This window comes from Hyalella azteca, unplaced genomic scaffold, assembly GCF_000764305.2.
Source record: "Hyalella azteca isolate HAZT.00-mixed unplaced genomic scaffold, Hazt_2.0.2 contig1258, whole genome shotgun sequence".
Classification (NCBI taxonomy): Eukaryota; Metazoa; Arthropoda; class Malacostraca; order Amphipoda; family Hyalellidae; genus Hyalella; species Hyalella azteca.
In genome coordinates, this window is record NW_025931583.1 from 19520 (window position 1) to 33228 (window position 13709).

The 13709-nt window shown below is 35.5% G+C and overlaps 1 protein-coding gene across 1 annotated transcript; it reads left to right on the forward strand.

The window, feature by feature from the left end:
* The first annotated feature begins 1698 nt into the window (after positions 1-1698).
* On the forward strand, positions 1699-10856 carry LOC108672295. The gene is made up of 5 exons (XM_018159938.2): positions 1699-1943; positions 7350-7542; positions 7667-7779; positions 8265-8319; positions 9025-10856. The coding sequence occupies exons 1-5, from the start codon at positions 1830-1832 to the stop codon at positions 9201-9203; spliced, it is 654 nt and encodes a 217-aa protein (XP_018015427.1). The 5' UTR covers positions 1699-1829; the 3' UTR covers positions 9204-10856.
* Positions 10857-13709: the final 2853 nt, after the last annotated feature.

The following is a 13709-nucleotide window of genomic DNA, read 5'->3' on the forward strand; positions in this document are numbered from 1 at the left end:
ATGATATTAGATCAACATTTGTAGATTGTTATACAAAATTTGACATTATAGAATATTCATTTTAACATTTTATCAATTATGCTCGCTCAGAAATAGATATTTTCACGCAAAACCCCGCGCCGAAGCGGCCGGACTGCCCGTAAAAATATTGTAGCCTCACGGAAAACACGAATACGTATATGAATTACGACTTCAACAGAACTAAGGTAGTCTATTTTGTTAAGACAGCCCAAATAGACGTGAATATTCAATGCCTACTGTATGCCTGCTGAAAATTAAAAGTTATTACGATTGGAAGTTTTCACTTTTCCCTCTTGAAGGATAGCTACAGGTCAGCATAGCCCAAGTCCACAGTGCGATTCATATACCTTCCCGAGCGTAACGCAGCCGGGCATCTTCACGGCTTTCGACACAAAGCGCCCACCACAACAGCGCCGTTCAGTCACAGGCCGTAGCGCATACAGGCCGGAGCACAAGTGGCCGGAGCGCAACAGGCCCTACCGCAACAGCTACTCGTAACGTAACCTAACCTAACCTGCGCCTCTGTTGCGGTAGGGTCTGTTGCGCTCCGGCCAGTTGTGCTCCGGCGCTGTGAAGATGTGGCTGTGTTGTGTAAAACGGATTTACTGTTAGCCGGAGTTACCCACAGCTCATTGATCAGAGGCTATGTGTAGATATTGCATGCTGATGGTTGGCGTTGGGCCCAGGGTCTGTTTACAAGTCATCTTTGTTACCCACGGCTGCGCTACCTTCCCTCTAACGGCTAACCTAGTTGTTTTTAATAAATACATCATCATTACGCGTTGAAGAATATTTTTTCCTTCATAGCAGTCACAATGTTCTGAGCGATTTTGTTGGTTATTCTCGTTTACTCAATAAAATGAAGTCATGAATTTTTGTCTCAAATATCCGTTAGATGTCTCTGTATTAGCCATCGTCAATCTCTATATTAGAGTTAGAATAAGTAGAGCTTGCTCAGCTTTGCTGCTGTGTGGGAGCTAAGTTTGAATACAGGAACCAAACAGTCAAACAGATGTTTTTGAGTACGTTATAATTTCAACCTGTTAACTTCTTGAAGGTCAATTCCTTTATTCTATGTTAGACTGATATAAAATGTATTTCAGGGCTATAAAATGTATTTCAGGCACTCTAATTCAATGAAGTAATAGTAATAGCCTAATAGGTAGACATTTTGTGGACAAATATATAAACTAATATAGTATCCATTTTTCTCAACTTCACAAGCATATTTAGTTCAAAACTTCAAATTTACTATTATTCAAAATGAGAAGTAATTTTTGCTAATTAGCCTATAGTGCTATGTTTTTTGTGGAAAAACATACCTAATCCATGCTACAATTTTACTTGACTCTTGAGCTGAGAATCCTGAGATTTACTGCAAGCATAGTGACAAACCAGAGACTTTTTAGAATCGGTTCATTTTTAATTTCCTAATTTTCTCAAGATTTAGATCAATTTCTTATGTATGATAATGCTGGTATGATGGTATCCATGATACTTTACTGGTCTACTTATAGGACTCAAAAATGAACTTGAGGTAGAGTCTAAAAAACTCTCTGCTTTGCCACTATGACTGCAAGTGAATGATCATACAAATCATTGATCATTTTTGGAAGATATTTAATTATTTTCTTTAATAGGTATTTTCATGTTTTTATACATTTTCTTGCAGGCACTGGCAGTCCTGTTCTGAAAAATAAATATATATAATAAGTTCCATTCATGTATCAGTATCTTCATTATCTTGTTATGAAATTGTGAACTAGCTATATTTTCTCAATAAGTGCACTATTTTTTTCAATATAGATATGTCTCTTGACAGAACACAGAAATTGGTCTACAAGAAAGTGTCAGAGCTACTCTGTTCACAAACTGATTTTAGTGATAAGGACAGAATAGCATTTCTCTCAGATTTTATGAAGGTAAGTCCTAGTTTGAAAATATCAATGCTAATACCAGGCATTGGCAGGAAGTAGACTCCTGCATTTGAAACTTTTTTCCAATCAAGACAAGACAAGAAGCTTTATCCCGGTTTGCAATAAAAACCAGGACAATTATCAGCACTCTGTGGGAATTTCGTGACAAGAAGTAAAATAGGACTCGTAGGTTGGGCTTGGCAATTAAGCTTGTTTTTGCTACATATAATATATAGTAATTTAACATGACACATACCGTAAAATGGGGTAACTTTGACCACTTTTTTTTTTCAAAGTGATGCCATTTTTTTACTAGATAGCTAAGTTAAACTTAAATTGAAGCATGCAAAATACAGGTCTATACTCTAGCAGTCTAGCTTTACTCACCATAAATTGCTGGCTCCTGCCTCTCATAGTTTTGATGTAATTTCAAAAAAAGTGATGGTCTTTGTTACCCCAGCTCTTGGGGTTTCTTTGACTGGGTGGTAAAATCAATTTTATTTTTTGGTAAAATAACTCTAAATAACTCCAGGTTGTGGTGCATTGTAATAGAGCTCTTCTAGTTACATATGCAAAAGACAAATTTTAGGAAAGTGTCATAGTTTGCAAATGGGGGGCGCCGCCCTCAAATGGGCAAAATGTGACCATCTAATGGTAGCCGTGATGGGGTAACATTGACCGGTTTGGAAATTAAGTTGAAATTACCATATATAAGACTCTGTGGAGTCTGAAACATAAAGAAAAAAACATTAATAGGTGTATCAAACTTAAAATATGTTATATAGGTACCTATGGTAATTTTAACTTGATTTCCAAGCTGGTCAATGTTACCCCGTTACGGCTGCCATTGGGTGGTCAAAGTTACCCCATTGGGGGGCAGCGCCCCCCATTTGCAGCTGCCCCCCATTTGCAAACTATGACACTTTTCTAAAATTTGTCTTTTGCATATGTAACTAGAAGAGTTCTAATACAATGCATCAAAACCTGCAGTTATTCTACCAAAAAATAAAAAAATTGGAAGGGGTACTCTGACAGGCTTTAAATAATAGCTCTTTTTCGTGGGTCACATTTTTAACTTTTTAACCTATTAGATATGCAACCTTTTTAAATCTTTCTATTGTGTTACGTCGCCTCAGTATTAGGTCTTTGATGGCCATTGACAAAATTTTTCTATGTCAAATCGTTTTTGAGTTTTGGGGGTTATTGTTAAAAAAGCGAAAAGTGGTCAAAGTTACCCCGCCGGTCAAAGTAAGTAAGTAACCCCATTTTACCCGTAAAATGGGGTAACTTTGACCACTTTTTTTCTTCAAAATGATGCCATTTTTTACTAGATAAGTTAAACTTTAATTGAAACATGCAAAATACAGGTCTTTACTCTAGCTTTACTCACCATAAATTGCTGGCTCCTGTCTCTTATAGTTTTGATGTAATTTCAAAAAAAGTGATGGTCTTTGTTACCCCAGCTCTTGGGGTTTCTTTGACCGGGTTGTAAAATCAATTTTATTTTTTTGGTAAAATAACTCTAAATAACTCCAGGTTGTGGTGCATTGTAATAGAGCTCTTCTAGTTACATATGCAAAAGACAAATTTTATGAAAGTGTCATAGTTTTCAAATGGAGGGAGCCACCCCCCAATGGGCAAAATGTGACCACCTAATGGCAGCCGTAACGGGGCAACATTGACCGGTTTGGAAATTAAGTTAAAATTACCATATATAAGACTCTGTATAGTCTGAAACATAAAGAAAAACACATTAATAAGTGTATCAAACATAAAATATGTTATATAGGTACCTATGGTAATTTTAAGGGGACCGCCCTAGCTAAAATTTGAAAATTTTGAGTTTTTCTGTTTCTTATCTCATCTTAAAGGTTGTTTTCTTGCGCATCGAACGGTATAAGTATCGTCCCTGTACGTCGAAAAATGACTTTGTGACAGGTCCTCAACGTGAAAGGTGTGCAGCCAGTTGCTCCATACCTTCTTGAATGGTTTAAGGCTAAGTTACGGTATCTTGGCTGCATTGCGACTCTTTTATGTCTATTTAAGTGCCGCGCGGGCAGTCTTTTGGCCGCACTGAAAACCTCATACTGCTCTCACGGCAAATCTATCTCCTCCTACAGTTTTCAAGCTACAGCAATGAGACATATACCATTCGATTTGTAAAGACCAGGCCTATTGACTCTAACATCACTTTTTTGAATTTCGGTCTGGTTTGTTTTTTATATGGGGGAGAAGGGTGGGGGAAGGGTGAAAAATGAGAAAAAAATGGGAAAAATAGAAAAAAACGCAATAAAAAAAAACTAGATGGAAAATGAAAAAAGTGATGTTAGAGTCAATAGATATGGTCTTTACGAATCGATTGATACGTGTCTCGATGTTGTAGGATGATATTTGTGGGAGGAGATAGAATTTCTAAAGTACCCCTTTTAGCCGTTTTCTATGAATTTCACGTTTTCTATCAATTTTTTCGAAAAATTCATAGGAGCAAAATGTTTTTTTTTTTACATTTTACGTATGTATGTGAAGTTTCATGACAATTGGATAATAACTGTAGAAGTTTTCGTATGCTAGGGCGGTCCCCTTAACTTCATTTCCAAGCCGGTCAATGTTACCCCATCACGGCTGCCATTAGGTGGTAAAAGTTCTCCCATTGGGGGGTGGCGCCCCTATAACAAAATTGGAAAAAGCTACAATCAATCTCTAGATCTTTTATTGGCAAATTGTATGGTATATCTATCATTGCTGTAGCTTAAAAACTATGGGAGGAGATAGGTTTGCAGTGACAATAAGTGTGAATGTTCCGTAGAGCATGACTAAAGGGAGCGCCTGGCCAAAAATGTTCGATTTTGGCTTTTCTGGTTTTTAGTCCTCTCTTGGAGCTGACATTCTAACCTATCCAACGGTACCAAAATCATCTCATTGAAATATGTACGTTGATTTGTGCGTAAGTATTTCAAAATAAATCTTACGTTGATTTATGCGTTCACAACAGATCACGAAAGGGTTAGGGATGGTGGAGTTCTTTAACATTTAAGATAGGGAATAATTGCTGCAGTGCACTTTAAATAGCTAATCTTCACACACTCCACTCCAGTAACCCTGCTGCAATTGTGTGGGATGGTTCTCGCGCTGTCATTCTCACCATCCTTGACAGTAATTGAGCTCCAGTATTGTCTTGTTTTGCCTCCTTGCAGCCTTGAATGCCTATGTTGAGGCGCCGGGATTTTGTCGGCTCTACTGAACAATCACACTTATTGTCACTGGAAAACTATCTCCTCCTACAGTTTTGAAGCTACAGTGATGAGAGACATACCATTCGATTTTCAAATAAAAGATCTAGATTTTGTTTTGAATTTCTAATCAATTTTGTTATAGTTTTAAAAATATTTCAGAAAAAAGGAATGGGAAATAGAATTTTTTTTTTTAAATTCATGAAAAATGCTCCCCCAATAACAAAAATTCAAATTTCAAAAAAAGCTACAACAAATCAATAGATATGGTCCTTACGCATAGAATGATACGTATGCGTCTGGATGTTGTAGCTTGAAATTTCCTACAGTACCCCCTTTTTTGGCTGTTTTCTCAAAATTTCACATTTCCTTTAATTTTTTTTATATTCACATGTATTCACATTATTGTATTTCTGTTTAACATATGTGCACCAAGTTTCAAAGAGATCTCTGTAAATAGTCAAGATAAAATTGTTGCCAGACGCTCAACTTAGATGTTTAAGAACTCCACCACCCCTAACCCTTTCTCAATCTGTCGTGAATGCATAAATCAATGTTCAGAGATGGTTTTGGTATCGTTGGATAGGTCAGAACGTCAGCTATAAGATGAGACTAAAAACTAGAAAAGCCAAAATTGTTGATTTTGACCCAGATTCTCCCCTTAAGGGGGAGGTATACCCTAAAATTTTCAGATTTGGCATTTCTGGGTTTTAATCTCATATTAAAGCTGAAATTCTGCTCTTTCCAATGGTACCACTGCCATCGCTGTACGCCAATATTTACGTTCATGACGTCTCTTTAAAGGGAAGCGGGTGAGAGAGTTCTTTAAACGTTTTCTATGAATTTCACGTTTTCTATCAATTTTTTCGAAAAAATTACACGAACAAAAATGTCTTAGAATTCTGTTTTACATAAGTGTACCAAGTTTCAGAGTGATCCGTCCATAAACAAAAAAGTTTTTCTGGAGGGTATACCTCCCCCTTAAAAATGTGATAGATGGAATTTGTGTAGCTCATTAAAAAAGAATGGTGGCCATTTTGGCATGACAGGGCAGTAAGGGACAACCCCCCTGGGTAATAAGGGACACCCCAAAAATGCATTAACAGTAGAACCTCAGTTAGCAAAGGATCCAGTTAATAAAAAAAATAATTAACAACAAAGAATTTTGATTACATTTGTCTTGCTCAGTGAAAAAACTTTACTCAACAAGAAATTAATGCATCATCGGTCATCACAAAATTGTGCATAGAATGTCGTAGATAAAATTGTGCACCAGACAACCTAGAATGAATAGTAATTAACCTAAACTGTGATATATTTCTCCAAAAAATATGATGGTCATCACTAAAATATTCCTTCCTGGCTCAGGTACGTTTTTTACAATTTTTTTTTTCATAGTAAATTCACTTGACCCAATTAAAATGGTGCAAAATTACAAGCTGTCCTGTAAGCTTGCAGATACAGAAGAAATGCTATACAGCTGCTGATATGAAGCTTGCATTGGACAAGGTTGTTGTCAATACTCAATGGCATGTCCATGGATATGGTAATATGTTAATAATGCAGTAATGTAGGAAATACCAAAAAGTCACAGAAAATTTCATTTATTCTACATCATCTAGGAAGGTTGAGGAGGACTTCAGAGTAGGTACTGTTAGTAATGTGTGAGTACACTCAGTATGCTTCAAACATTTTAAAATAAAGTTATATTTCAAGTGTCTTGGATTACTCTGGGTAATCCCGGACACTAAGCGGTAATTTGGGACGCTTTTATTTTGCATCTGGCATCTTACAAATGGCATATGAAATTTCTTTCGAGATGCCATATGATAGACCTTGCTGAGATCTTTAAAATTAGCTTGAACTCGTTTATGAAATGTTTCATGGTAAGAAGTTATTAACAAAAAATGTTCAAACTGTCCCTTATTATCCCATTTGATAGTAGGTATATAAATCATTCATGATTCACTGCACTTATTTAACTAAACCATTCCATTTATCTCAAATTTTTTTGATCTTGTTAAACATTTGGGCTTATTTCATGATGCAATGTAAGATCCCTCTATAAAGTCAAGCAAATTGCAATTATGCTTCACAAAATATCAATATCATGTTTAGTTGTTACTTGTTAATGTTTTCTCTTGAAGAATGTATGTATAATCAGGTGGTTTAATTTTTCCAGGTTTTTGGCAAGAATTTTGAAACTGTTCTTCAAACATACAGTGAACTAAATCATCAGAATAAAGATTCAAACTTGCCAGTATCTGACTGTTGTGAAGTGGGCTCGAAGGAAACTGGACAATCATCAGAAACTCAGAACTGCCTCACTGAGTCTGTGACATTCCTTTCTCCTATTGATGATGAACTAGAAGAAGGTAGGAAATGCTACATCTATGCCCATACATTATTATATTTTTTTAAGAAATCTCTACTGGTATTTCAGGTTTGTTACACAATTACTGTTCTTTGATATGTGACATTGGGTTTTTCTTATTCTAGCTGCTGCACTTTACGAAGCGGTCCTCATAACCACGACCAGACAACGCAGTTCAGCACCATCCAAGCTGTCCAAGATACTTGGGAGCACAACACGTCACTCATCTTTGGCAATGGTTTGACAAATTATGCTTTATAAGTGCTATTTTTTATATTTTTTATCACTTAAATTTTTTTTTATATTCATGAAGTATGATACTTGTTCATCATTATCATAAAACCCACAAGTTTTTGCTCTAGGTATTTGCACTTTTTGTTAAACTTACTTTGGATGATAATTTTTTATACCTACCTAGAGTAGTTTTTTATCCAGATTTTTTTGAGGTTTCTAAATTATGAAAGAATTGGCTTTTTTTTTCTCTTAGTGTTGAATTTGTTCAGTAGGTATAACATACTTGTGTAGGTTTATTGTAAGAATATCTGAAATACTGAAATATGTAGTCATTCACAAACCATCTAGCAACTTACTATAGCCAATACAGAAATACATGGACACCTAATTATGTCTATAGTAGCCCAATTTGTTGGGCAATTCTAGAAATGTACATGTTGGCAATTCTATGTGTATTACCTAAACTGTCTTTCATTTTACTTGATACAGCAGGAGCAACATGTGGACTTGCCTCTCTCTTTGCCCATTGCATTCACTGGATCAGGTAATTTTATCAATTTCCAGTATCAAGTCAAAATCAGCTAAGCTTTAATTTGTTGCTTCCAATTAAAGTCTATGCATGTCCTAAGAAACTATTTGGTTATTTTTCATCTCAATTATTGCATTATTATTACTGTCAACACGTGCGTTATTATTGTTTTCATTCTTATGAGACCTGTGCACCTAATCTGTTGTAGAAAATTACACATTTAGAAATAGAAGGAATTACATTTCTTCTTGTAGGGTCACTGCATCAGTAACACATTGCAGGTTTTAATATTTTATTTTTTAAAATTCTATTGAAATCGTTCAATTTTTTTTCCTTTTGACCAGTTTCTTTAAACTGTTTTTTTTTACATTTAAATTAACAAAAACTAGCTTTACCTCTCTGTCACTGTGAAATACGTATCCTGTATTAATGGAATTGTGGTTCAGAAAACCTGGATATTGTGGTGTTATTAAGTGTGTAAATACTCCAAATGACTGAATGTGATACGTTTGTTATTATCTCATGAGGCTAATATCAAGCCTTAAATTTGTAAATTTTTATAACATTCGCAAATCAATATAATTACGCAGCACTGGATGACGGTTCACTTCATTGTGAATGCCTGGATTAATTGTTGTGTGGTTTGTAACTTTTTGCTATACCATTGCATCTTTTTGGCCTTGGTCCTCATATGTTCATTGATCTATGGCTTTCTCACAGGTTTGCAGGAAGGAAAACAAGGGAGGGAAATCGAAGAAATGCTAAGAAAATCCTGCTCAGCCACGAGTGAAGTAGCACTTTCTGTCCAAGCTGACGCCGAGAGACTCAGTAATATCTCAATAGCCTTAGAAATTATTTCGGAAAACGCCAATCATCCTACTTATAAATTAACCAAATAAAATAAACAATAAATAAATAACCCTGCCGTGATGAAGAAGCCTGCACTTGACCAATATATCACGGCGCTCTAGATATCATACCAACCATCCTTTGTCAACCCTTGTGCCTGAATGCTCGGACTACTCAGTCCTGGGATAAATTTAAAAACATTCTGTTTGAAATAAATGGTAGATACGTTCCTTAGCTGTTCCTATTTTCAAATTGTTGTATTTGAATATGCTCATTCGAGTCGAAGATTATCTCGCGATTGTGCTGAATGTATCAGACACACAACTTTGGGTCTGCTGCCTATACTTGCAGTAACCAGACCTTCAAATGCTAACAGCTTGGATTAACCAGACCTGATGCTTGGTGACGGTTATGCACTGAATTCGAAAAGGTGTTGACGGAGACTTGATGGTGAATATTCGTAAGGGATTATGCATCTGCCCAAGAAAATCAGTTGTTGCTTTTGCATATTTGAACGTTAGTGATTAGATTGTAAATGTTTTTTGTGGATTGCAGCATGATGATTGCAGGAGAATATTTCCACTAGAATTATAGTATTTTTCCTGACCTATTGAAACTTAGCTGAAAATGTCTTTGAACCTTTGGTGCCCAAACTTACTCTACATTTTTTTTTAAATGTTGATCTTTTACAATCATCGCCTTATAGTTATTGTGATGTAGCTTTTGTATATTGTTTGAGAGGAATTTTGGTATTATGTAGAAATCGTTGTTTCAAATCTTAACTTGCTAGTGATCTGATGTAGATTTCTTCATTTTTATTAGGCTTACGTGTTGATAGTAAGTACTTTAATTGGGGAATTTTGACTGGATTATCGTTTAAACTCGCATACGCTTCCTCAAGTATATAAACAAATCTTTAACTCCTTTCATGTTCCTACGGTGTTAAGTAAAAAGTGTTGTTTCGTAAACACGTTTCGTGGAAATTAGTTCAGTACCGCTATTAGACCTGTTTGACTTGTCGTCCTCATCTCCTACGTATTGGTCGCTCTGCCTCAGTGCATGAAGCCAAGTCTAGGTTAAGGTTCAGTTGTGTAGTCAAGATACTCAGCACTTCACTTCTCTGTCTCTCGTTCAAGTTCCCGTAGCCCCATGAAAATGACCTGTTTAAATAGCCACGCATTTTTGTCGTGCGTGTTTTGCCAGCTTTGTCCTCAGGTCGTATATATGAGACTCGCTACGTAATATTAGCAAATTTTGTATTTCAAGAAATATGTCATGGTTGTGATCCTGAAAGCTTTTGTTGGTGTTTATTTTAGGGTATATTGTGCGAGATGATTCATAGATTATGTTCGGATGAACTATATGTCCATAAAATTTCAGGAACTTTTCATTTTGAATAGAATTTTGTATTCGTGTCTTAGTTTATCTTGGCTCATTGATTCGTCGATAATTGCTTATTCATTTAAGAAAAAAACATTTCAACCTAACAAGGTTGACTTCTGTAGGCGCGTTATGAAATGGATACTTGAATGTAAATTATGTATAAACTTTGTTTTTATGAGTCGGTTCTTCTGAAGCAACCTCTTTTACGAGTCACGTTTCTGCTGCTGTTAACCTGTCCTAATTTTGTCTAGCTCAGATGCTGGTGCTGCTTCTTATTTCTCAGCTTCTATGTATTGGCGAATAAATTGGTGATCGAAAAATTTCATATTTCGAGTCCTTCCAACTTTAAATATAAAAGCTAATTAGATGAAAATGATAAGTATAGATTGAGTCGAGAACTTTAGATGATTTCTTCAATAGTTTAAAAAAGTCTGAGCATTGTTGGGCTGAAATCTTTTAGCGTCCAGATATGCTCGTTTTATGTGTACGCAAACGACAATACTATTCCTTGAAATTTGAGAACTTAACTAGTGAATATGGAATTTAAAATGTGAGTTGCGTGTTCGAGACCCGTAACAAGCTGTGAATGTTCTGCGATGTTTGCAATCGGCTACAGGTCTAGCGGCCTAATCAACACTGTCATCGCTATACCACTACTCGAGAGTTTCACTATTGTCTAAAGTACACAAAGTTATCTAAAGTGCTCGAAGTTGTTTAAAGTACACAAAGTTGTCTAGTTGCAATGCAGGATTTGCTTGCTTCTGTTAAACTCTCATACGTTCACACTAAAAATTGAGTTCTCATATATATCAGTACCCTGAAAAAAAAAACATCTTCTACACGGTTCGTGAAACGAATTGCGTGGTTTCCCCTTATACATATTGGTTTAGTGTGAGTTAGACGTTATATCAGTTATTTATAAAAAATAATCATTTCAGTTATTATGATAAATATTCAGTTATTTTGAATTGTGTATGTTCCTCGAGAATTAGTCTATGAGTTCAGCGATTCAGTGCAGTTCTCAAGCTGGTTATCGGTTTCATTATCATTATCTCAAATTATATTAGAATTATTATCTAAAATTACTTCTCAGTCTTACCGATTTATCGTTTATTTTTCTATGGATATTTCTTAACTTAAATTTGTCGAATAAAGTTCCTCAATTCACCACTCGACATACCTGACGCACCGCATGAATTGATGAACTCTCCCTGTCGCATCATTCACGCTCAAGATCCTGCTTTTATTTCAAAGATATTTTACAGTTTCGATATTTGATTATCACGATTTACCCAAGGGGGAAATATGCCAACCTGCATGGATTTCTTCCACGCAAAAAAAAAAAAAAAATCAGAAGACTTCGTCTTGCTAGCGATGCATTTTTTGCCCTTGCGTGGGTCATCTTGACTCAGTTCAGCACGGAAAAAGAATTGTTACTCTACTGTCACTAATTGAAGAAAGTCACTATTTAAAATAAGACACAGAATGTTTGTCATTGCTAGAACAATTTGACCGTATGTTTCCTAGTGCATGATTCATATGAAGTTATATATTCGTACCGTATTTCATAATTACACCGGATATTCAAACCTTCAATTGCATAACAATACACAGATGACGTGATTGCACTTATTTTCATTTGAAAAATGAGTGGGCAAGCTTCTATTCAAAGTGTAGCGGATCTCGCTACATAAAACCAATATTATGTATATCATATCTCGCTACCTATAACTAATTTTATGTTCACCATATTATTTATACTTACCATATTAAGTTTATCACATTAAATAAATATAATGTCATCATAAGAATAGTTCGGAGAAAGCTCAGTTCAGTCGATGATATTATATTTATTTAATGTGATAAACTTAATATGGTAAGTATTAATATTAATATTGTGAACATGAAATTAGTTCCAGGTAGCGAGATATGATATACATAATATTAGTTTTATGTAGCGAGATCCGCTGCAAAAGCATGACACACTTCTTGCACATTGCGCCGATACGCCCTCTTGTCGGGCTAAACTAGGTCAGGATGACCCGAAAAAGGGTAAAAACTGCATCTTTATGTTGTACAAAGCCTTAGAAGTTTCTCTGAGTGTGGCTATTGTGGCGGCATAACAGTCATCGTGAATGCCGTTACATTCATGACTGACGTAACATTCATGACTGACGTAACATTCAAGATGCCGTTTTGTTTAAAAATTGCTGTATTATTCCTGTTCATACAAATTTAGACGATTGTCATCATCCGGTACCGACAAATCAACTTAAGCAAACTATATAAGAAGGACATGCATCCTACGGTTTACGCCGCAGCGAAGAATATAAGAAGGATACGCATCCTACAGGTACGCATTTTGTAGGATCCCTGCTCAACAGCTGCACTTACGTAAACGGCTAGTACGTGCGAGCGGTAACACTTTGCACTTACAAATTATATATTTCTTGCTTTTGGGATTTGTATTTGAAGAGACATGCATATCAGACCTCATAAATAACATGCATATTAGACCCTAGGCTTTGTAACGCTGAAGGTAGGGTCCTGTCTCTCGCAGAGCAAGTTAATACTTTATAATTAATAGTTAAATACTGAAAAATTCTATTAGTAATAAAGTGATATAGATAAAGATGTCATGTGACGTGAAGACGTCACATCCTCTTCAAACAATTATAAGATTTTTGATTACTTTTCCCATAATTTTAATAAAATTAACATATAATATTTTTCAAAACCACATATATGAGACAAATATATAGAACACAAATTGATATATTAGGATATTCTAAAAAATGTAATTTTTGGCGTCCAATTTTGTTTCTTATGGTGCGTGTTCAATTTATATTCATGTCATTGTTTATTCGAAACATAATCTGTATTTTTTGCATATGCATCTTTTTCGTGAATTTTTAAATTTCACATGGGTAAATTAAACTAAAGACATGATAAATATATTGTCAATATTCTGTTCATCACGCAGATATTTCGAAACTTTTTTCAACTTCATCAACATTGAACATGTTGCGGTCAGCTAGACTCCTGCGTCTCGAAATAATTTTCTCGAAATGAACCGGGACAGACGAAACGAGACGAGAAAATTCCGGGAAAAAAATAACGGGACAGAGGGTAAAATTTGTCCCGGAATAAACGTATGAACCGAGACAAGACTT

Excerpts from the sequence above, each read along its gene's own strand:
- LOC108672295 (XM_018159938.2), top strand. The coding sequence starts at position 1,830 with ATGTCTCTTGACAGAACACAGAAATTGGTCTACAAGAAAGTGTCAGAG. Across the intron at positions 7,780-8,264 it reads GTCACTCATCTTTGGCAATG|CAGGAGCAACATGTGGACTT; the intron begins GTTTGACAAATT and ends TACTTGATACAG. Across the intron at positions 8,320-9,024 it reads CATTGCATTCACTGGATCAG|GTTTGCAGGAAGGAAAACAA; the intron begins GTAATTTTATCA and ends GCTTTCTCACAG.